We start from the raw sequence: 25,637 nt of genomic DNA, 5'->3' as shown, positions 1-25,637 counted from the left end.
TCGCCCAATGTAGATCCTCCAATGCGAGGAGCAAACCTGAGCTCCGTCCTCGACATACTCCACTATTTGGGTACTTGATCAACCCGGGGTATGTGCCTGCTCAAGGGGACGAGTTTAGGGACCCGGCACCACAACAGGCAGGAGCACCTCAAGCTATACTTGCTGCTCCTGTTGTGTCACCGGAGGAAACGTGGACCTTGATGCAGAATTTGGTGGTCAAGGCTTCTTTGATATGGATCGGGTGGATCCAGAGGAGAACGTTCAGGTTCCGGTTGAACGTGCTTCGACTGTGAATGTTACTAGGGCAGCTACAACGGTGGCTGGCTCAGATTCTGATGATGAAGTGGCAGAGGCAAGAAGGATTATGGTTACTCGAGAAAGACTACATGGGAAAAGAAAGAGAACAGATGTTGATAGCGAGTCTGATTTTGAGGAAGAGGTACAACAGTTGATCCGGAGGTCAAGAAGGGAACGGATAGGTGCAGGATCAGGAGCCGGTGAGAGCTCTAGGGTGGTACGTTTCACTCCACCAGCACTATCCGGTATGACAATGGTTCCCTCATCACTACAGGTTACAAGGCCAAGCGCTACGGGTGTTCCCGTGGTGGCTACCTCGTCTACTTTTGGCCTCCCACCCACTACTTTCCAACTTTCGACTCCTGAGATCGTTTCATTGCCGCCTCCGACCGTTACTCCATCGGAGGTCGTGGCACAATTTATAGAGTCGACTGTTGTGGCCACTGCAGGGCTATCGGTGACGATACCACCTGCGGTTACGTCTATTTCTACTTATGAGGTCCCGGTGACATCGGAAATCCCTCCTCAGTACACTCAAGATATATCACACATGTGGTTTGATTTCGATGCAACCCTATCAGACTCTGAATGAATAGCAGCACTGGAACGGGTAGTGGCAGAGCAGTCAAGGATTAATCTTATCCAGACCCAGACTATTCAGCGCCTAGTTACAGAGAATCAGATGCAGTCGTCCCTGCTGGTACAACATGGAAAAATCATAGATGCTTTCAAGGAGTTCTTGGCATCTCAGGGGGAGACGAGCTGTAAAGGCGACGAGTTGAGGACCAAGAGACGAAATGATAGAGACGATGATCCCAATGCATCGAAAGATGCAGGTGGTGAGTTGCCAAGAACTGATCAAGCTCTTGGAACTTCCACAACTCAGGGGGAGTCGACAACTGCAGCTGGTGGTGATGATGTGGTGGTGGTGGATGCAGAGGAGATGGATGATGTTTTGGTTGGTGATGATGATGTACTACCGAGTGATGTGATAGAGAAGATTGGTGAAGAGATTGTGATGGATACAGAGATAGAAGAGGGAGAGATAGTAGAGGAGAATGTGGAGCATGAGATACCGCAAGTCGAGAACGTAGATATGAGTCAACAGATTGGGAATGATGAGTCTGAATGGGAAGAGCAGCCTAGATGGAAGGAAGGCTATGCTCAGTGGTTCGTCAAAACGAAGAAACCGGCGGTCCCTACAATGTTTAAGAAGAGTTACAACATTAAAGGCTATGCTGAAGCGAAGAAAGGGATTATATGCTGGATATATGATGAGCAGTTGAGGCTCTTCGTGATTAAAAGGTATGACGGTGTTCAGTACTTTAGAAGGATGTTAAGATCGTTGAATACACTGCCAGAATGTGAAGTGAAAGACTTACCCAGATTGGGATTGATAAACATAAGTGACGATAATATGGCTAGAGTCATTGGGAAAATTGTGTGGAAAGAGAGTATAAAAGAGAAGAAATTTGAGCTGCTAAAACCACAAAAGGGAAAACTTGTTGAAGACAAGGATAGAGGTTTAAGAGCTGATGGAAAACCTTGGATGATCATGAAGTATAAACCGATCCGGTGTTTGAAAGAAGTACCGATGAAATTAATGCCCAAGGATGTGCTTAGAGACCTAAAGTGGTGGTATGTGGATTGTGAGACAGCTGAGGCAGTGATGGAAGACGAGGATGAACAAGAGGTGCTATGAGTTTACGATCCGATGCACTTGGTAAACTTATCGCAAGCTGATTTGCAGGTGTTGAATGATAAGAAGATATTTTATATTCCTGCTTGGAAAGACGAAGCGAGGAAATATCAAAGACTTGTCTCGGTTTGTGTTCGAGAAGAAGTGCATGCTTGAAGATAGAAGATTGAAGATTACAAGACACGTGTTTGAAGCTAAAGAGATGAAGCTACTGCCAAGGGGGAGTCTGTTGGTGCATGATGTCAGTAGTTCAGTGTCGAGTGTCTGTAATCGTGTTAGTTATATTTGAGTTTTGTATGTAAGCGAAGTTGCTAACAAGTTCGCTGATATAGGCGAACTTGTTAGACAAGCGAAGTTAGTGACAACTTCGCCTGAACATACCAGGCGAAGTTGTCGTGTCTATATAAGCTGATTGTTACGGCTTAGGTAAAATAATAATCAAGAGTTAGAGAGTTTTGTATTCAGTGGTTATTGTATCACGTGTTTACGGTTGGAATACAACGTGTGTTTGGTTATCGTTTCGTGTGTTAGCTCGTATTGTTTTCTATACTCGTAACGTCTTACGTAGGGATTCCGCACCTACGTAGTACGCGATATCTCGTGTAGATCCGGCTGGGAACCTACAAACTGACAATAAATTTGCAGGTATAGACGAAAAAAACAAAAAGCCCTCACATGCGACTCACGTGACGATATTTAATTGAGCTTTTCTAACCCGGTTAGCGTAAATGACATAACGTGTAGGAAAAAAAATGTTTAAAGGACACCGCCTGTAAACAAACTATAAAAGGGACATGATACATAAATTAGCTTTGTATAAAGAACAAAATTTGTAATTCTGTCTTTTTCTTTTGTATAAATGGAAAAAAACCATAAATTGATCCTTTGTTTAGAAACAGACAAACCGAAGAAATTCCCAAATCGATTCAAAATTCCACAAATTCTTCGCCAATCTCCGTCATCGATCTCCGTCATCTTCTTTATCTCTGTCAACGAAGCTCCACCATAATACACCACAAGGCTGGCTCCGAGAAGACAAAAGAAATTTTGGGCCTCAAGTAAAATTAGTAGTATGTTGAGTTTAAACAATTTAATTTTTAAATTGACATACTTAGTTATGATTTGGGTTGTGTAAAAAACTTTTGTATAAAAATAGGCTTAAACATGTTTTAAATGAGATTAAACCCACAATAAAAATAATCTTAACATGTCTCAAATGAGACTAGAACCCACAAACTTTTGGTTATGAGTCCCACACTTTTGCAAGTAAACCAAGCTAGTTGTTATGTAATTGAGTATAAACATTAAATATACATATTGTTTTTCAAAACAATACATATAATTTTTTTAAAAAAAATTCAGGCCTAGCAAGATGTCAAGTCGGGGGCCGTCGACCACCCAGACGCCCCCCCCCCCCCCCCTCAAGGGACGAACCTGATACACCATTGCCTATCTCCGTCAAACGAAGCTCTGCCGTCGTCGTTTGCCGAGTTCAGTGTTCATTGCTAATCTCCTTCAAACACACTGGCTATCGTATGACAAAACATAATCAATGCTCTATATGCTCTCCGTCTTCCGTAAAACCCTAGGTTTCATCATCTTTAAAAGGTGAATATACAATGCTTCTTTTCAATGTGTAGTTTCTACCCCAAACTGCTTGTGTAGGTTCTACTTCAAATGGATCAACATCTATCACCGGACTCGCACCGTCATTCAAACTCTAAGCTTAAAATTTGGTAAGTTATGCTCATATCGCTTCATTTTCGATCTTGTTATTAATAATATGTGAATTAACATCACAAATTCTCATTGTTGCATTGCATATTGTGTTATAATCTACTCATGGTTTTGTTAGGGTTTTGTTTCAATTTTGAAGAAACTTCTATTAGTTTTTGCTTGTGAGTAATGTCAATTGATTTAAGTTTCAACATATTCATCTATTGTTGGAAAAACTCTATTGTAATGTTATTGCAAATCAAAAAATAGTTTTTGTAAGAAAATTGCAAGAAGTTTACAACGCTATATTTATATAGCAATTTTGTAAGAAAAGTTATAGCAAAATGGTCAAAAAAGATTTTCAAGTGTGGTTTTTCCAAACCAACTTTTTTGTTGGAAAATTGTAAGAAAGGAAGTTTTCCAACAAATTTTCTACAAATCAATCGTAGAAAAATGTCTCTTTTTCTTGTAGTTATATACACAAAGGTGTGTTGTGTGATATCTACTTGCCAAAATACACATTTTTCACATCCTCTATGATATACTTAACAATTACAAACACGAGGCAGATAAACTACCACCCATAGTGTCTAAATCTTTATCTCAATAGCAATCGTCATGCATCATATTTTAATGAAAACTTCCGCAATTAGTAGATGAAATATAACACACTAATGCGATTTTAGAACATCTGTATATAACAAAAATCTAACACTATTTACGAGACCACAAGGATGTAAACCATCGACTTGTGTTGGGCTTTGGGTTTTCGCGGTAAAGGACAAGGTTCTTTGGCTTAAAGAGGTACCTAGAATAGTACATTGATCGACCGACATCGGCTATACGATGATATTGCAGCCAAATAAATAAGAAGATTGGCATCACGGCAAACATGCTAATGATGATCGGCAACCATATCAAACCGTTCTTGTAAAGCAGGTAAAAGCTCACACTAAAAGCCATAGTCATGGTTATTATAGAGAGAAAAAGCATTACCAGACCCAACATTAGCTTTATAGGTAATGATCGCAAGAAATCACGTTGCGCATAACGAGACGTGAGGATGGATAAGAACATAAGAATCGAGGCGGTAGACGTGAATAGAGAAATGGAGTCTGCCACCACAAAGACCATAAAAGTTGCTTGAGAATGGAAGATAGGGATACCATCAGATTGATTCGCGCGGCCTTGGCTGTATCCGCCTGGTACTGTAAAAGCAGCAGCAAATACTATGGTGGCAATAAGAGCCGCAACCACCATACAATGGCTAGCTGTTCCTTTCATCCACTTCTCACCATGTGAGACCAGATCTTTGTGTTCTTTGGTGAATAACTCGTGTGGTGACAGACCATCTTTGTTCCTTCGTTCTCTATAAGAGGGCGGGATCATAGCCTCCACCTCCTAAGAAGCAAAAACAATATATAATACAAAAGAACAATATAAACAAAAATGAAAAACCACTCGCATGCGTACCTTAAACCATAGTAGTCCTCGTTGCATCTGAAAAGCAACCCCAGATATATCCTCAAGCCTGTCATTATTCGCGCTTTTGCCAACTAAATGCAACATATTGTTGTCATTTTCATCTCTTAAAGGTGTAATCAAATCCTTCATTGATCCTATCTCATACAACAAGTTATAGATCCCCTCGTGACAATGTTTGACAGCAATGTGAAATATACTTAGGTTATCATCATTAACCTTCCATATTAAATCAGGATATAGTCGAATAAGCTCAACAATAAACATTGTATTACCCATCTCTGCAGCAATAAATAGTATACGCGAAGAGTACGTTTTTCGTGCATTTCCCATCGTCGGCGCTCTTGTCATTTTCTCAGAAGTCCCTGCGGTTAGTTTCTGAATTTCCACAGGCATTTTGGCAACGATTTCAGAAATGAGTTTTAGAAGGTGCAACGCTTGATCTTCCTTGTTGTATGGTAGCCTCTCATCTTTCTTAATGGGATCAGGCGGCCCTCGAATTATGTCATCAATTTCTTTCTTAGGCTTTTTTGCAATATTTTCCCAAACTATTCTTAGTAATTGCAATGCTTCAGTGTCCTTTTTCGGCATCCACGTATTTGAACCCCGTCCAAAAGCTGCAAACGACAACAGAAAATGATGAAAAAAGCTATGCTTAAAACGGTGAAATATAAAGGAATATATTTGTTGCATACCCCAGTTGATGATTTTTTTAAATATATTTAATGTTGTTCCATTAAACACGTCTGGCTTTTTAGCCAAAATTCCAAGCACGGTCCCATTACTAGCAATTTCCGGGCGGTCTTTCACTATCCTAAGAGCGATATCTGAAAATGAAAACGAAAATCACATTTTTTGGGAGGCAAATGGTCTTGCAAAATCAAAGAGAATACAAAATATAAGGATATTATTTAAAAAGAAGCTGACCAAACAGTTCAGCTTCAACACATTTCTGAAGAAGCCAACCACGATTCTGAGGGTTCCAACCATCATCACACAATCTATTGGATTCATTATAAAGATATTCCACCATGGCGTGGTCTCCAAATAAGGCAGCCATATAAAGTGGCATCATTTGTTGACTACCAGAAATTGCCAACAAGGCGCGGTTCTTTTCCACCAAAATTTTAACCATCTCAACGTTTCCAGCAGCAGCCGCTAAACAGAGGATGGTATTGGAAGTGCGGTTTTGAAGTTCCAAGTCTTGTTTTGTCATCAAATCCACCAAATTTTTCACAAAGTTTTGCATTTGTTTAGTTTTCTTAGCCGAAGCTGCAATATGAAGTGCTGTTTCGTGGTTTTCAGTGATGCTATACCGTACCAAATCCGGTTTAACATCAAGAATGGCTTTCGCAGCGTTCCAGTCGCCTTTAATTGATGCTTCATAAAGAGGGATACCAAACTTGATGTAATCCTCTCTGCTACCTTTAAAGTTGTCCCAACAACAAGTTAAGCACAGTTGGTGAATATTTCACTTATGTATTTACAAACTTCAACATTTAAATAATATTTATTTATGTACAATTCATGTGGGTGATGATTTTATCCCAGAGTTGACTAATTGTGTGTTCCAGTTATCTAACTCTATATTGTAAATTCTTGATTCAGGATGTTACAAAACGATGTGAATGATTCCAAAGGAGGGATTAAATATATATATTAAAAGGTAAGTATGGAAGTAGGGATGACAATAAGTTGGGTTTGGGTCGAGTCTAGCTATTCTCAAACTCATACCTGTTTATTAAACGTTTCCAAGCCCGTCCTAAACTTGTCGAGTTTTTATCATGTAATTACCCGTAGGGTATCGGACATACCTGTGGGTTTCAGATATACCCGTTAGTTTATTAAAAATACATGTTGGGTTTCTATCGGGATTTGACAAACTATAAGTAATCAATTATGCCATGTGTTTGTGTATTAGAACTAGGTTTATTGGATTTTAATAATTCATATTAACTGGTATTGACCGATAATATCCTTATTTATTTTATCGCCACTGACAATCGCAAAGTTAAAAGACTTGGCCCTTAGTGGTTCCCCGTTAAAAAGGAGTTAACGACGTTATACTTTACCGAATTTCATACTAATGCTCTAGGGCTTTTGATCGGAAGAAGAATACGAGTCGATTGATGTAAAACTTAGCTCTAAACACCCGAAATGAAGCATTGTTTCATCGTTTTGGAGCACCATTTCGAACTAAGTTTTACATTAATCGACTCGTATCCTCATTCCGATCAAAAGCCTCAAAACATTAGTTTGAAATTCAGATACAAGCATAATGTCGTTAAATCCTTTTTAATTGTGGACTATGTTGGGAATTTCGATTAAAGGCCGTTACTTGGAGTGCAAGGTTAAGTAACGAGATTTAAGGAGTGGATAATTATAAACAATTAAATGTGCTTAGATTTAATTGTTAGTATAATTATTATGTCCTATTATTTAGCAATCCTAGTTGTAGTCTAAACGTGATAGGTTAGATTATAAATACCCGTGCTTTGGGGTTAGAGATTGTAATCGTATAATCAGGTAATTGAGTTTTGTGAAGTTTCTCAATAATAATATTCGTGTTTGGGTGTTAGCCAAATTAACGAGTGCGTGTTTCTGATTATAACCTGGTACCAATTCCATTAATTGGTATCAGAGCGTTGTTAATCGACATACCAGGTAATCGACGTGAAGGTTGGACTTGTGCGATTAAAGCTCGGAGTATCCTGTGACGTGAGGGAACTCCCACCGGCGGCGGCGTTCAAGACCTGCAATCGGAACCGACCTGCGACGTGAGGGAGTTCCGACTGGTGAGCAGCGTTCAGTCGACTTATTCAAACCTGCAACCCGCGTTCAATTGATTCGGCAGCAGTAGCATCCAAACCTGTGACGTGAGGGGGAAGCGGCAGCCATCGATTAACAGATCCAATTCTGGTCGGCGACGTTCGTTTCTGTTCTAATAATCTGAGTTGGGGACGGAACATCGCTATCAGTTGTGGGTTTGTGTTAATCACGAATTGATATTGTGGGCTTGTAACTGGTTGAAAATCCATTATTGGAAGCGGAAACGTGGTGGTGGCCTGCTTTCAGTTAGTGGTTCTTGAAATTGATTTCTAGTGAATTAATTTACGTGCTACTGTTGCAATTTGCACTATACAAATATTAGTTTATCAAAAAAAAAGGAGAACTAATATTCGTATTATAAATTGCAATTATTGTTGACTCGGTTACTCGAATCAATCGTGTCGATTGGAAATAACTGAACCAGTTACACCAAGGGATTTTTCGAAAACTTATAGCCGAAGAAACAAGATGGGTGACGCCAACCAAGCGAAAAAAGAGACGATCTCCAGGTCGTTTCAGTGTCCGCGTTTGACGAAAACAAACTACACGATTTGGAGTATGCATATGGAGGTTATTTTTGGGATTTATGGAGTTTGGGAGGTAATTAACCCGGGCTCTAATGACGCGAAGAAAAATAACATCGCGAAGGCGCTTCTGTTTCAGTCGATTCCCGAGGAACAGATACTTCAAATCGGTAATTTTAAATTGGCAAAAGAGATGTGGGATGCCATAAAGCCAAGAAATATGGGCGCGGAACGCGTGAAGGATGCTAGACTTCATATGTTAATACGTGAATTTGACGGTATGATGATGAAAGAAACCGAAACCATTGACGAGTATGCCTCGAGAATGACCGCGATCTCTTCTAAAGCAGCCACACTTGGACAACCGTATGAAGAAAGAAAGTTAGTTCAGAAATTCTTCACGAGCCAGCCGAGCCGGTTTATCCAAGTTGTAGCATCCCTCGAGCAAGTGTTAGACCTTAAAACAGTCGGTTTTGAGGATGTTGTCGGGAGGTTAAAGACTTATGGGGAGCGTATCAAAGGACACGTGCTACGTTCTGAAGAAGGTAAACTTTTGTTTAATAATTCTGAATCCTCTTCGAGTTCGAATCAGTTTTCACGCAAATCGAGTATGGGGCGCGGGAAAGGTTCGAACCGAGGACGTGGTAATGGACGTGGTGGTGGACGTGGGAGTCAAAACCGTGGTTCACAAGGAGGGTCCAACGAAGGGGATAAACGAAAGGGTAAAAAGGATTACTCGGAAGTTCAATGCTTTCGTTGTGATGAATTTGGTCACTTTGTTTCGAGGGTGTCCGGTACGAAGGAAAGAGAGGCAAGCACATTTGGCCAAAGCAAAAGAAAAAGACCTGTCCCTCTATATGGTTCAGTGCGTTCAAGAAAAAGTGTACTTGAATGAACAGAAGGTTATACCAAAAGATTACGAGGGTGGTTCGAACGAACAAGACTTGTGGTATTTGGATAACGGTGCGAGCAACCATATGACGGAAAGCGGTTGTGATATTCGTATGAAAGATGATTACTTGTTGATGTATGATGATCAAGGAAAATTTTTGATGCGGGTTACTCGATCCAAGAATCGTCTTTATACGATTAAATTAAAGACGGGGAAACCCGTGTGTTTACAAGCCCGGATTGATAACGAGAATTGGCTTTGGCACGCGAGACTAGGACACCTAAATTTCGAGTCTATGAAACAAATGGTGAAAAATAATATGGTCGTTGGAATGCCAAAAGTTGATCAAGAAAATCAAATTTGTGACTCGTGCTTAGTCGGGAAGCAAACGAGGAAACCGTTTCCGAAGTCGGCGACTTTTAGAGCAACCCGAGCGTTGGAACTAATCCATGGAGATTTATGCGGGCCCATTACTCCTAGTACCTTAGTCGGAAATAGGTACGTGTTCGTCTTGATTGATGATTTTTCTCGTTTCATGGGGACTTTTCCGTTGAAGGAAAAAAGTGAAGCTTTCGACACCTTCAAGCGATTTAAAGTCATGGTGGAAGCGGAAAATAGTGAGAAAATCAAGACGTTTCAAACCGATCGAGGGGGAGAATTTACTTCTCGTGATTTCAATCGGTTCTCTGAAAACGAGGGGTTTATTCGGCATTTAACCGCTCCATATACACCTCAACAAAACGGTGTTGTCGAGAGGCGGAACCGCACGATATTGGATATGACTCGGAGCATATTAAAAGCGAGACAAGTTCTGAATTATATGTGGGGTGAAGCAGTGAGGCTTTCAACCGACGTGATTAATAAAATTCCAACTCGAGCATTAAAAGACAAAACACCGTATGAGATGTTAAAACGAAAGAAACCGGATCTTAAATTTCTTAAAGTTTTTGGATGTGTTGCGTATTCAAAAATAGTTGCGGGAAATATTAAGAAGTTAGACGATCGTTCGAATCATTTAGTTTATCTCGGAAGCGAGAAAGGTTTGGCGGTGTATCGTTTATACAATCCATCGACTAGAAAAATTGTTGTGAGTCGAGCGGGTGACACGGTGTTTGATGAAAAGCAAAGTTGGAATTGGGGTAAAAGTACCGAAACAATCGATGAGGAGGATCGAGCACCTGGCATGTTTTGGGTTAACTTTGGTGATGAAATTGACACCGGAGAAGGAACCGTTAATGCCGAAAACATCGGGTCGAACCCTGAGTCAAACTCTACGAGTTCAAGTGGTGACGGGGGTGAAGAAGACGATGAAGAACCGATAGTCGAATATGCTCCAACAAGCCCGGCTAGTACAAGCAGCACGGCTACACTTGAGCCGACTTTTCGGAGATCACCTCGAGCCACGGTTACCCCGGTACATTTTAATGATTATGTCTTGAATTCGAGTATAATTGATGACGAATTGTTATTGCTTGTTGATGATGAACCGGTTTGTTTTGATGATGCAAAATCGAAACCGGAGTGGGTGAAAGCAATGCGTATCGAGATTGACTCAATAAATAAAATTAATACGTGGACGTTGACTGAGTTACCACGTGGTGCAAAGGAGATTGGTTTAAAGTGGGTTTTCAAGGTTAAAAGAAACGTGGATGGCTCGCTTAATAAACACAAGGCGAGACTCGTGGCAAAGGGTTATATTCAACAACCCGGAGTCGATTTTGACGAGGTTTTCGCACCAGTGGCTAGACTCGAAACGGTTCGTTTATTGTTATCTCTCGCAGCGAATGGAGGTTGGGAATTGCATCACCTTGATGTTAAATCCGCGTTCCTACATGGCGAGCTAAAAGAACAAGTTTTTGTTTCTCAACCGCTTGGTTTTGTTAAAAAGGGTGAAGAGCACAAAGTATACAAATTATCCAAAGCGTTATACGGCTTAAGGCAAGCTCCGAGGGCGTGGAATACAAAGTTGAACGGTATTTTGTTAAATATGAAGTTTCACCGGTGCATAGAAGAACAAGCGGTATACCGAAAGAAAATTGGAACCGATCTTTTAATAGTCGGTGTGTACGTTGACGACTTGATCGTGACAAGTTTAAATTCAAACTTAATAATGGAGTTTAAGCGAGAGATGACTTTAAACTTTGAGATGTCGGATTTGGGAAAGCTAACTAATTATCTCGGAATTGAAGTTTCACAAAGCAAGGATGGGATAAAAATTAAGCAAGAAGCGTATGCGAAGAAAATTTTAGCTGAAGCAGGAATGGAGGTTTGTAATCCTGCTCAAATTCCATTGGATCCGAGTATAAAAGTTTCTAAATTTGAAGACGAAGAAGATTTTGATGCTACGAGATATCGAAAGATTGTCGGGTGTCTCCGGTACCTATTGCAAACTCGTCCCGACTTGGCGTATTCGGTCGGAGTCGTAAGCCGGTACATGCAAACCCCGAAGCAATCTCATGCAACTCTTATAAAGCAAATTCTTCGTTATATTCAAGGTACTCTCGGTTTTGGTATTTCTTACACTCGTGGGAAAAACGTGTTAGTTGGTTATAGTGATAATAGCCACAACATTGACCAAGACGATGGGAGAAGCACTACGGGGCACGTGTTTTATCTTGGGACTTCACCAATTACTTGGTGTTCTCAGAAACAGTGTCCGGTTGCACTCTCATCGTGTGAAGCAGAGTACATGGCGGCAAGCGCAGCCGCGTGCCAGGCGGTTTGGCTAAGAGACTTGATAAGTGAGTTATTCGACAAGGAAATTCAAGCAGTGGTGTTACGTATCGATAATACATCAGCGATAGCACTCGTGAAGAATCCGGTTTTCCATGGAAGGACCAAACACATCAAATCTCGGTTTCACTACATTCGAGAATGTGTTGATCGTGAAGAAGTTAGCGTCGAGCATGTTAGCGGTGTTAAGCAATGTGCCGATATCTTGACGAAGGCTCTTGGGAGAATCAAATTCAAGGAGATGCGGGAATTACTTGGAGTTGAAGACTTGTCGGTTTCGAGTTCGAAATTCCGGGGGTGATTGTTGGGAATTTCGGTTAAAGGACGTTACTTGGCGTGCAAGGTTAAGTAACGAGATTTAAGGAGTGGATAATTATAAACAATTAAATGTGCTTAGATTTAATTGTTAGTATAATTATTATGTCCTATTATTTAGCAATCCTAGTTGTAGTCTAAACGTGATAGGTTAGATTATAAATACCCGTGTTTTGGGGTTAGAGATTGTAATCGTATAATCAGGTAATTGAGTTTTGTGAAGTTTCTCAATAATAATATTCGTGTTTGGGTGTTAGCCAAATTAACGAGCGCGTGTTTCTGATTATAACCTGGTACCAATTCCATTAGACCATTAGGGACCAACCTTTTTTAAATTTAAACCGCTAGTAACAATAGGAAAAAAAAATTGAAAAGTCAATATAAGTTATTAAAATCTAATAAACCTTTAACTGAATTCCTATATATTAAGACTTGTATTATGTCATCAACCACATTTTTCTTTTGAAAGAAATTACGAGGAAGTTGACAAATTATTATTATTATTATTATTATTATTATTATTATTATTATAGTGGATACATAGAAGGTGATGTTGAAAGTTTAATTTCTTACGACGACACTTTAGAGTTGACTACACCGTGGTTTGTGGTTAATTACGGAGTTGATCTATAATTCCAATTTTTACGGATTGCACAGTTTGATTTCAAGATGGTCTCTAGTTTTAGTGGTGTTAATTTGGTCGTACTTATTCCACAGGAGCCCAACGGCTCTGTTAAAATACTATAGCTTTAGTATTTTAACAAATTAACATGATAGCTTTGGAATTTATTTAATTAACTTTACTTATCAACAAATAAATAAGCAAGTATATTCAAAATCATCCATATACAAATACCAGTTTGTAAGGATTCTGGGTACGAATCCTAATATATTACTTACTCTGCTTTGAAAACTCTGAAATTTGCAAATGACCATCTTGAAAAGAAACGCTTTATCTTTGGCTTTGGGTCGTCATAGTAAAGCACCTTTTTCTTAGGTCTAAAAAGGTACCTAGAACGATATGATGAGCGAAAAACATCTCCTAAGAGAGGATATTGCAGCCAAGCAAATAAAAAGACAGGCATCACCGCAAACAAGCTAATAACGATTGGCATCCATATCAAACCGTTCTTGTAAAGTACGAAAAAGCTGACACTAAATGCGATGGTCATGGTTGTTATAGAGAGGAAAAGAGTTGCTAGACCCAACATTAACTTTTTAGGTAATGATTGCAAGAAATCACGTTCAGCATAGCGAGACGTTAGGATGGATAAAAACATAAGAATCGAAGCTGCGGATGCAAATAGAGAAATGGCATCAGCGACCACAAAGACCATAAAGGTTGGGGTAGAATGAAAAATAGGGATGCCACTGGTTTGATTGTATCCACCGGGAACAGTAAATGCTGCAGCAAATACTATGGTGGCAATAAGGGCGGCAACCACCATACATTGACTAGCCGTTTCTTTCATCCATTTCTCACCTTGTGCAACTAGATCTTTGTGCTCTTTAGTGAATAACTCATGTGGTGTTAGGCCATCGTTGTTCTTCCTTTCTCTGTAAGTCGGTGGAATCATACCCTCCACCTCCTACACCAAGACAAAATTTAAGTTATTACCAACTTTCTGATTATAATAACCTGCTTGGTAAAAACAATTAATAAAGGGAAAAAAAATAAAGCCCCAAAAATGTACCTTGAACCATAATAGTTCTCGTTGCATTTGTAAAGCAACTCCAGATACATCCTGAAGCCGTTTTTGTTTGGCGCTTTTGCCAACTAAATGCAACATATTATTGTCACTTTCATCTCTTAGAGGAGTAATCAGATCCTTCATTGAGCCTATCTCATACAACAGGTTATAGATACCCTCATTACGATGTTTGACAGCAATGTGAAATATACTTTGGTTATGGTCATTGACCTTCCATATCAAATCAGGATACTTGCGGATGAGCTCAATTATAAATTCAGTATTGCCCATTTCTGCAGCAACAAATAATACACGAGAAGAGTATGTTTTTTTCGCATTTTCCATCGATGGCGCTCTTGTAAAGGTCGCAGAAGTTCCTGCGGTTAATTTCTGCATTTCGGTAGGCATTTTGCCAACTTTTTCATAAATGAGTTTTAGTAGGTGTAACTTTTGATCTTCCTTATTATAAGGTAGTCTGTCATCTTTTTTAGGTACATCAGGATCCCCTCTTATTATGTTATCAATTTCCTTCTTAGGCTTTTTTGCAATATTTTCCCAAATGATTCTTAGTAATTGCAATGCTTCACCATCCTTTTTAGGCGGAACAGGTTTTGTAGGGCGTGCAAAAACTGCAAGAAACAATAGAAAGATATTGCTTACGGGTAATAAATGATAAATGAAGTTGGATATTTGTAAGTTAGGGTCTCTATAGTTAATAAAAGTTTTAATTCATCTTTTTTCTGACATTTATGTATAATACATTTTTTATCGGCAAAAAACAGGTATGCACACACACACACACACACATATATATACTTGTTTTTTGGGTACTAGAGAGGACCAACATACAACAGAGAAATACATTAAGGAGTAAAGATTCTTACCCAAATTGTATAATTTCTTGAGTATATTTGATGTTGTTTCAGTAAATGCCTCCGGCTTTTTAGCCAAAATTGCAAGTACACTTGCAGTATCAGCAAGTTCTGAACGGTCTTTCACCATCTGTAGAGCAATACCTGAAAAGAAAAAAAAAATATTGTTTTGGGTGGAAATACTAAAAGTGAAAAATGGAAAAGAATAAGGAATTTTGTTCACTAGAACATGCTAGAATGCTTACCAAACAGATTGGCTTCAACACACTTCTGAAGCAGCCAACCACGATTCTGAGGATTCCAACCATCATCACTCAATTTTTTAGATTCACGATAAAGATATTCCACTGTGTCATGGTCTCCAAATAAGGCAGCCATATAGAGAGGCATCATTCGTTGACTACCAGGAATTATGAGCAAGGCACGGTTCCTATTCACCAAAATATTAACCATTTCAACATTTCCAGCTGCAGCTGCTAAACAAAGGGCGGTGTTGGAACTATTATTTTGAAGTTCCAAGTCTTGCGTCTCCATCATATCCACCAGATTTTTCACAAATTCTTGCATCCGTTTTGACTTATCAGCCGATGCTGCAATGTGAAGTGCTGTTTCGTAATTTTCAGTGATGCTATACCGTACCAACTCTGGTTTTTTATCGATAATGGCTTTAGCGGCTTTCCAATCGCCTTTAATAGATGCTTCATAAAGAGGGATACCAACATTGATGTACTCTTCTCTGTCGCCTTTGATGTAGCTCCAAGCAAAAAGTTAGTACAATTCTAAATTTCATTCATGCATGCATACATACATATATATTTGCTCAGAGTAATTTGGTTGTGTTCTCTTTGAAAAGAAACTAAAAAGGAAATGGAACACCTTCCAAACAATGAAGCAAATAAAGTTTTGTAGAAAAACACCAAAAGGAAGCCGTATAGCTGCTTAACTCTCAAATGATGAAACTATTAGCTAACAAATACCTCCAATTTCTAATTAAGATTTTGTTACTTAGATATCCTATGAGCCACAAACAAGACATATCAATATACCATATAGCAAAACCAGAAATACGGGTACTAATAGGAGCAAGGCGGATCTACATCATTGCGTGCATTTCTTAATCCTAAAATGTATTTCAATTGTTATAATTAAGTTTTTGGCCAGATCCCCTTCAATTTATCAACTTTCTTGACAGAAATTCTTAATTTTATCGACTTTTATTATAAGAAATAAGAGCATCCAACGCGCTACGCTAACCACATTCAGACATCCCTCCCAACCATCAAACAACTCACCATTTATATATACCACAAAGGCCAGCAACATAAAAACAAAAAAATCCCCTTGTAAAAATGATCAAACATAAAATTGGCAAAAAAATATATATATAATTAATACCGTTAAGAAGATCTGGTAGAGGTTTATGGGGGATATATGAAGCAACCGGAACGGTGATCTGGTCCTTGTTCTCGTCGATTGAGGCTAACTGAACACCTGCTACTTGTTTATTCTGTACGCACACCCACACCTTCAGTGATTAAATAAATATCTAAATTAGAGTAACACAGAGAGAGGTTTGATGGGTCTGAAGATACCTCAGCCATTATTTATATGAACCAAGAAAATCCTTTAAATTTGCAGTCACTTCGTTAATGATTAAAAACTTATGAGTAAGAGTGTAAGAGTAAGCCTTAGATTAACACACAACAACTATGTAAAACCTTAGATTTGATCATCTGAACTTGGATTCAGTGATTAATACAGGGGACCTGTTTAAGTCAACGACAAGTTCAACTATAACTTTTTTTTTTTAATATAGAGTTAATTACACGAATGGTCCCTATGGTTTGTCTCAATTAACATATTTGGATACTAAGGTTTAAAATAACAAGTTTGAAGTTTTTGTGGTTTAAAGTCATTGAATAGTAACCAAGTTTCATAGGTGCTCTAATTAGGTTACTCATGTATTTTTTTTCCAAATTAGATAGCTAAATCTTCAAATCGAGCCTCACCAGACTTTTTATGCGTTAAGAAAGTAATGGAGAATAAGATGTGTGTGTCAGGATTTGCAATATATGTAGTTATGCTAAAAAATGTTAATTATATTCTAATTTAAAAATAAATAAAATAAAATTCACGTCACCACTTTACGTCAACTTCAAAAAAGGATTTCCTATGTGAAACAAAAAAAACCTTAAAAAAACATGTTAAAACCCATAATAATTTAAATAAAGTAAGAAGTTGAGTGACTTAATTGATATAATCTTTAAACTTATGTGACATAATTGAAATACTTTTGAAACATTGTTTGCTATTCTATGAAATTGCCCATTTGTTTTAATTGCTTACATCTAGAGACTATTTATAGAAACTACAAAACTAACCTATCCACCCCTATAAGTTTCTCCCCTTCTACGTTGTGTTTCTGAATTTACTTAATGAAATAAAAGAAAAGAAAGTCTTTCATTTCCTTCTTATCTTCCCTCCCTTTCTTTGTTTTTCTTCCTAAGAGGACGAGGAAGTCAAATAATAGGCAAGCAACCAATATATTAAGAGATGTCTACCAATCTCTTTCTTAAATGAAACTCGAGAACATAACTTTTTTTTCCTCAATTTCATTTTATTTCTTTTCTTTCCTTAAATAGGACTCAGGAACACAATGCTAATTCACACTTTGATAGGGTTATAAGATAGTTTGAGTGTAATTTAATAGTCAAGGGTTCAATCCCTATATTATACGATATATTTGGTATTCAAAAAAAGTTGGCCTGGGTAGAGTGCGGATCAAGGCCGTTGAAAATAATCTTATAAAATACATAACCAATATGAAATAGTTATTTTATTTGATAAAAAAATTCTTTGATTTTTTAAGTTTAATTCTCTTTTAATAATAAATTAGCTTTTTACCGGCGCATTGCGCCGGGCAGGTTAGTAAACTCGAACGGTGATAAAACTCAAGTGTTGTCGGCCCAAGCATTGAGACGATAAGTTGACGCGAATTCGGTCGGTTTTGGTGACGTGTGTTATTGTACCAGAATTAAAGCCAAATATAAAACAAAAAAACATATAAAAGTTGGTGTGGACCAATAAAGTGGCGTCAATCGGTAAAACTCTAGTGTTGGTAAAAGCCGATCGTTGTCGGTCATGGAACTAAAAACAAAACACACAAAAGAAATTGACGTTCACTCGATTTTCGTGACGATGGCCGAACTAAAAAAACAAATTTTACGGATCTGTTTGGTGACGCAAGTGGCCCAATGAGGCACTTGCGACACCAAACCTTGTATTTGTTATATATAATAATCTAATATATTAAAAGATTTAATATTAAGAAAAACTTATAAAATATATCATGTTATACAATATAATATGCCTTTCGGAAAAAAGAAGGCAAGAATATAATGTCTTTCGGAAAAATAAGAAGTCAAGAATATATCATTTCCACTTTTCTTTTCTTTTTTTCACTATATGACGAGATACAAAACACATTTGACAATCATGTTATTTCAAATAAAAATAGTTTGGTTAGAACCTTGCGATTCGGACTTGCGGCGGTGAGAATTGATCGGTTTTGATGCACTTACCATATTATATGAAAGAGAACACCTATAAAAATATAGTTGTAATACGTGAAAGATGTGTTTGGTTCGTCAGTTTTCTATAATAAATAGGGAAAACCGTTTAAATTTATGTTAAATAAAAAAAACAAGGAAAAAAAAACGTAAAGTGTAAAAAAAAGAAAGAAAATTTTGCCCAATAGGTAAATAAATATGAATTCAGTTTTAACTTAAAATAGTGATAGTTTAAAACTAAAACATGATAACACGAAAAAAAACTAAATACTTAAATTGGTTTAACTAGTTTCTAGTCTTCCGCGCGTTATGACGTGGATGCGATGGAAACTCGGTTGGTATCTATACGCTACAACAAACAAACAAAAAACTCAAAGAAAAAGTTGTAATATGACAAAAAGATATCAACACGTGTTCGCGTCTTTCCAGCGATAACTCGATTTTACATATCAAAATATAATTATGAAAAAATAAGATCGTAATTTATGAAGTTCGTAATATAAAACAATATAAAATGGAAAATAAATAAAAACATAAAAGAAGAAAAAAAAATGTAGAGAAGCGAATAGAACAAAAAGAAAGAGAGAAAAAGAAATGGACTGTGTATTGCAAAACATCATGATTTTGGTTTAATTTTGTTAAGAGGGACAAGGTTGAAATAGAGTTTAGCAACAAGGTTGACTTACCGGTAAACCATATGAAGACTCTTGACTATATTAGGTTATTAACATCAACATACATGGTACTTAAATATATCTTTGTGAATGGCACGATTTTGATTTAAAATTTGATTTAAAATTGTTATGAGTAAGAATAGAACCTGCGACATAGAGTTTAGCAACAAGAATATCTTACCGGTGAATTAAATTAAGTCTTTTGGCTTATGCTAAACCCGTGTGTAGTGGATAATGCTTTTATTGGGGCGTTGTGCGTCGTGTGACGCCACGTCAATCTCATATTATTATTTTATTATTATATTTTTATTAAAACATAAAAGAACCTTCACCAATCAACAGCCTTCACCACTAACATTGTGTAGGAAACACCTCCCCCACCCACCCCTCCAAGGTGCCCCTTAGATAGGGTTGGGGGGTCTACATGTGGTCTAAATCCTTTGTGAATGGCACATAACACGAAATTCATACATTATTATAATGATAAAATAACAAAATTCATCATTTACATTTGCTTCAATTTTCAATGCTGGTCCTTTAACGTTATAAATGCCAAAAAAACATCCTTTATGAGCAACTTAGATGTCATAACCATTAACCAAACTATAACTGACATAACTGAAACGATTTTAACCAATAACCAGCATAACCGGCAGGTCGGTTTAATATAAAACGTCAAATATGGGTCGGTTTTGGTTAAAGATAATTCAAAACCCGCCAATTCCGAACCGACCCATTATTAAATCAACTATATATTTGGAATTAACTTCCATAAAACTTATTGTCGGATCATACCATTTTTGATATTTTTGGTTAAGCGTTTGTCATCTTATCAACTTGAATTCCATTTCTGGATAATAATGTTTTATCTAAATTTGGTAAAAATATCATGGTTTATTTTTCTAGTGGATTATGTTGTGTTGGTTTTTATAATATTTGGTACCAAACTTTGAGACTCAATTACATTTTTTTGTTACGGTTAAGAGACTCGTAACTGAATCGCTGTAATCTTCAAAACCAATTACCTGAAACCTTCATAACGGAACAACTATGGTTATGGTTATGGTTATGGTTATTCATTAACCAACATATCAGATATGGTTATGGGTTTAGCCCAATACCGCCCCAAACCGACCCATGCACATCCCTAGGAACGCGTGCCAACACCATCACCCAACCGGTGTCAAATGTTGCCAATGCACCCATTGTGCCTACATTGGCCATCTCCTCAACGCATGCCACAAACTCGTGTGTGCCTAACTCAATTACTCAATGTTTTAAAAACCGATACTTTAGTTGTACCGGATTATGCTAAAAAATGGTACAACCGGTTGAACCGGTTTATACCGGGAGGTTTAACCGGTTGAATAATTTGCCTTATAATTTCCTATAATGTAACTTCAATCCAAAAATAACCCAAAACTAAACGATTTTTATAACAAAAAATAATCTAAAAGTTAATCCATATTAAAAAAATAATGCAGTAGCACTCAATTATAAAAACTAGTTATAAAGTTTACACGTTTAAATGTTAATTGTTGGGTTAAAAATAATTTTGAAAAAATATAGGAAGCAAATATCAAAAATTTCTCGGGCTTAAAACCGGTTTGCCGGTAAAAACCGGTATTTTAGACAAAAACCGCCGGTACGATATTCTAGCAAACCGGTCAAAAATACCGGACTCAAAATACCGGCATAATGTGTGAAATCTGGTTTAACCGGTACAACCGGGCGGTTTGAACCGGTTTTTAAAACATTGCAATTACTTCCAACCTCCACATGTAGCCTAGTATTTTCCCCAACTTTGTACCATTTTGTGTAAACCATCGTGTAACTTCACGAAAATATCAGATCAAAAATGCCAAGTTTCAAAGTACAAAGACTAAACTTGAAAAATCTGCTTTTCTGACTGATTGCGATACGCGATACCCAAGACCTAACGTCATCGCGTATCGCGATGACGTGGTCTGACAGCAGACATGTGCCCCGCCACTTGTCTCCACGTGGCACTCGTAGCCAGCCACATGGCACACGTGGCAAAGCTATAGGGTGATATGACAAGCCTAGTCGCGATACGCGATGACCTCCAAGCAGATCCATTGTGTATCGCTATCCATTAAAATAATAATTAAGGATCCGTTAACCCATCGCTATACGCGATGGATCCTTATCAACACCCCTCGCGTATCGCGACGGGTCACCTGATCAGCGGCTATAAATAGGACCACCAGCCCCTCTCATTCATCACACCTCTCAAAATTACATCACCCTCTCTCTACCTCGTAAAATATGCCCCGACCCTTCTCGTAATCCGTGTCAAAACCGACATTTCCTTGAAGTTCGTGCCATACACCGACGACATTGCATCGAAGAGAGTGCACCAAGAGACGATCTGAGCGGTTTCGAGTAGAGATTAAGTTTGTAATTGTGATTTAGTTTTTAACTTGATTATTCCTAAGCCACGATGGGCCGAGACCTAAGTTATGTCTCGAGGGGTAATTAAGTAAATAAAATATTTTATGCGTTAGCTTATTCACCAGCATGTGTTGCTGACGTATTTTCAAACTGTTTTACAGGTAACGAAGGATAGGCACTTGGGGAAACAAAGTGATCACTAGACGATCTGATGGCTCAGATCATTTTGTTAAAAATATTAAATATGTAAATGGTGGTTTGATAAACAAGTAATCTTTTGTAAACATTAACCGGGAACTTTTAAATACCGTGTTTTGATGATAAGTAAATATTAATATTTTAATTCACGCTAATATATTTCCACTTTAATCCGTAACTCTGATTTAATTACAAAAACGGTACCAACTGCTGGTCACACGCCTAGGCCTAAGATGGGGGTATGACACATCGTTAGAGCTTGTTACAATTGTGGCAACTCTAGCCATATTCTTAATGCGTGCCCAAGACTCCTATACGTGAATCAAGTTCAAACCTACCCAACCTAAGGCAATCAATTTAAAGCAAACCAAACTCAAATCTACCAAACTTAGACATCTCAAGCCCAAAGTAAATCAAACCCAAACTAACCAAGAACAACCAGTGCAAGCCCAACTGGTTCAAGCTCAGCCTCCAAGATATCCTGACGGGTGGTTCGTTGGATAACCCTTAAGTTCTTAAAGACCATTAATAATCGTACATTTTATCGATTTATTTTGTGGAATTGGATGACTACGGTAAAATGTTAATTTCAGGTACAAGAGACGTAAAAGAAGTGGATGAGATGTGTTGGAAGGAAGCTAGTCGACCGAGGAGGTCAGACGATGAAAGATGAAAAAAGATCAAAGAAAACATGGAGGCAAAGAAGAAGTCCACCATAGCTTACGGTGTCCACCGTAAGCTATGATGGAAGCTGGACTTAAAGTGCTACCGTAAGGCAGATGTTGACTACAGTGGAATTTTTGGAAGCCACCGTAAGCTACGGGGGCCACCGCAGCTTACGGTGGGCCCGGCGATGAAATTGTAACAACCCAATTTATATTTGTTTTTGGACGGCTTTTCATTATCTTATCACTATCTTTCAACCAAAGACGACCTAGGGGCGATTTTCAGTTGCCATAGCTTAATTATGAGTTGTATAACCATTGGATACTCAGTTTTGATTCATATACATACTATAATTATTAGTGCACGGTTTTGCTTCTAGAGTCTTTATATTTATCGTTATTGTATTTATCATTTTATTTATGTAATAAAATATTAAGTTATTAAGTTAGTTCGTTAAAGTAATAGTCTAGTTCCTTAAGGATGTTTAACGAACTAGATCTAAGTTAATATCCCTCCTGATTCGTTAAGGATGTTTAACGAATCAGGGGGTGATTCGTTAAGGTTATTTCATTTAAGTGTATGTAACGAAGTGGATGCTAGTTCATTACGGAATGTGTAACGAACTAGATCCATCTTCTATTTATAGTGGCTTCAGTCCACTGTTTAAGTTAAGTTTTGAGATATATTAACGAATTGCTGCCCAGATTCACTCTCAAGCTTCATACTAATCTTATCATACACATACATACAATTAATATATATATATATATAACGTATACCTGACAATCAATGGCAATTACGAACTAGATCCGTATTAGGTTAATTATACATAGATCAGATTTGAGATCTGTGTGTTGGTTTAACGAGTTCAAACAAGTGGTATCAGAGCTGTTGGTGCTCTTTTGCTCTTGATCTTGACAGTTAATTCATTATTACGAAATTGTTAATTGTTAATTTGGTATAGTTTTATAATCGGTTGAGTTTTGATCAAATTGAAGTTGATTTAAACTTGTTATAGACTGATTGGATTGGATTTGTGGTGTATAAGGTATTGGAAGAGTTTGGATAATCGGATTTGGAATTTGATTTGGATCTGTTTTAAGCCGAAACAGGGGTTGGTTTTGGTTAAATCGGATACGAGTTGAGTGTTAATTGAGTTACGAGATGATGCGAGTGGATTCGCGATGTGGTTACGAGTATTTTGGTAGGTTGTTTGAGTAATTTGGTTAAGCATAGTGTGAGTAATCCAGATTTGGTTTCTGGGTTTGTGTTCATATGTTTTCCAGAAATCTGGAAAAATGAGTTTGAATGTTTGAAGATTCAAATGGTTCGTTAATTTTTCATCATAATTCGTTAACCTTTCAGCCTAATTCGTTCACATCTTTAAGCTGATTCGTTAAGTTGTTTAGCGGATTCGTGAACTATTTCGTTACACATATCTGATTCGTATTGCACATTTAATTCGTGTTATCTAATTCGTGTGACACGTGTCTCACCTCGGTAACTGCTTTTATAACAACTTTTGCCACGTGGCATTTGTTGTCAGAGGTTTGTTACAACCGTTGTAACCAACTAATTCACTATAGGTTGATTCGTCATCAACTGTAGCTGATTCGCTACTTAATTCACTAAGCATACACTTAGTGATTCGTTAAAGGAAACCATTCTGCTTCGTTAATTAATTCGTGGTCCAATTCATTAAAATCATTTCGGATTCGTTACCTGATCAATCTTAACTTCGTTAAGGTGTGATTCGTCAACCACTGTTCACAGTTCGTTACTACTGTTCACAGTTCGTTAATTAAATTTTCAATTTTAATCCTTAGAGTTTGAGAAATTTGTCATTTAGCTAACATGGCTGGTATGTATGCACTAGCTTCCCAAAATATGTTAATGCAACAAATGTTACAACTGGATACCGAGATCGGTTCACATTCAAAGTGTCCACGTTTGATGAAATTTAGCGATTTTGCTAAATGGGAACCTCGTTTCCGTGCTCATCTAGGGTCAGTTCACCCTGATTGTTCGTATTACTTGGATGAGGTTTACACCGGTCCAATGATTGGGGATGAGACTATTGGTTTTACACCTAAAGCTATCTCTCAATACTCGGTTGACGTAAAGAAAGCATTGGAAATTAAGACCAAAGCTTATTCTACTGTTACTATGGCTTTACCTGAAAACATTTTCACCAAGTAGGGAGTATAAAGATTTGTGCCTCATTATTCCAACATATTCGTATGAGAAGTATGGGTAACACCGCTGAAAGCAAGAAGGTTATGCTCAAGTTTCAATTTAGAAACTTTAACCTACTTAAAGGTGAGACTGTTGACGAGATGACAACAAGATTTAATCATTTGATAGCTGAGATAGATAAGATGAGGTTGTAAACTTCCGAGATCGATAAAATTGATACCATTAAAAGTGCATTACCGAGTTCCTACTCGACTTTCTTGATGGTTCTGAAAGAGAATAATTATTTCAACAATGAAGATTTGACTGCATCAAAATTTATGCAAAAGATCGAGGCACGAGAATACGATCTTAAATGTCAAAAGTCTTCAAAATATAGTCAAGATCCTGCATTTTATGGTGGGAGTATGCCATTAAGTTCAACCATTTCACCTATCACTGCATTTCTCACACAAAATGCAAGTGAGAATGCAACAACTATGTATAGTGATCCACGTGCTTGTTTCTACACAGTTGGAAATACTGGATTCTCTGGTGTTTCTGGTTCATCTGGAGGATCTGGAACTTCATCACCCACAAATCAATTCTCGTCTCAAACAAATGTAAACATGAGGGAGGCCGAACAAAATTTTTCTTTCTTATCTGCCTTCATGACTTCATATGAGAATTTGGTTAGTAGCAAGATTGCAACGAGTGATTTGATCGATGAAGATTATGATCAAATTGATCCCGATGATCTAGAACTTATGGACCTAAAGTGGAATATGGCTATGATAGTCAGGAAAGTGAAAAAGTTTATGCAGAGAACGGGTAAAGATCTTCCATCTTTGAACAAGAAATTGGGTTTTGATAAATTAAAGTTCAAGTGCTAC

The 25,637-nt window shown here is 37.7% G+C and overlaps 2 protein-coding genes across 2 annotated transcripts; both read right to left on the bottom strand.

The window, feature by feature from the left end:
* Nucleotides 1-4,203: 4,203 nt before the first annotated feature.
* LOC143623746 (uncharacterized) lies at nucleotides 4,204-6,666 on the bottom strand. Its single transcript, XM_077094590.1, has 4 exons — nucleotides 6,122-6,666; nucleotides 5,890-6,021; nucleotides 5,186-5,811; nucleotides 4,204-5,113 (listed from the first exon to the last, which is right to left on the bottom strand). Exons 1-4 carry the CDS (start codon nucleotides 6,441-6,443, stop codon nucleotides 4,427-4,429), a joined length of 1,767 nt encoding a protein of 588 aa, XP_076950705.1. The 5' UTR covers nucleotides 6,444-6,666; the 3' UTR covers nucleotides 4,204-4,426.
* Nucleotides 6,667-13,383: 6,717 nt separating this feature from the next.
* On the bottom strand, nucleotides 13,384-16,970 carry LOC143623729 (uncharacterized). Its single transcript, XM_077094568.1, has 7 exons — nucleotides 16,643-16,970; nucleotides 16,446-16,557; nucleotides 15,296-15,793; nucleotides 15,063-15,194; nucleotides 14,182-14,807; nucleotides 13,878-14,076; nucleotides 13,384-13,778 (listed from the first exon to the last, which is right to left on the bottom strand). The coding sequence occupies exons 1-7, from the start codon at nucleotides 16,649-16,651 to the stop codon at nucleotides 13,384-13,386; spliced, it is 1,971 nt and encodes a 656-aa protein (XP_076950683.1). The 5' UTR covers nucleotides 16,652-16,970.
* Between the last annotated feature and the right edge of the window lie 8,667 nt (nucleotides 16,971-25,637).

Source organism: Bidens hawaiensis, unplaced genomic scaffold (genome assembly GCF_021521415.1).
Source record: "Bidens hawaiensis isolate Kalapana, Puna unplaced genomic scaffold, B.hawaiensis_p1.1 tig00003536_1, whole genome shotgun sequence".
Taxonomy (NCBI): domain Eukaryota; kingdom Viridiplantae; phylum Streptophyta; class Magnoliopsida; order Asterales; family Asteraceae; genus Bidens; species Bidens hawaiensis.
This window is presented reverse-complemented; position numbering and strand designations above follow the sequence as displayed.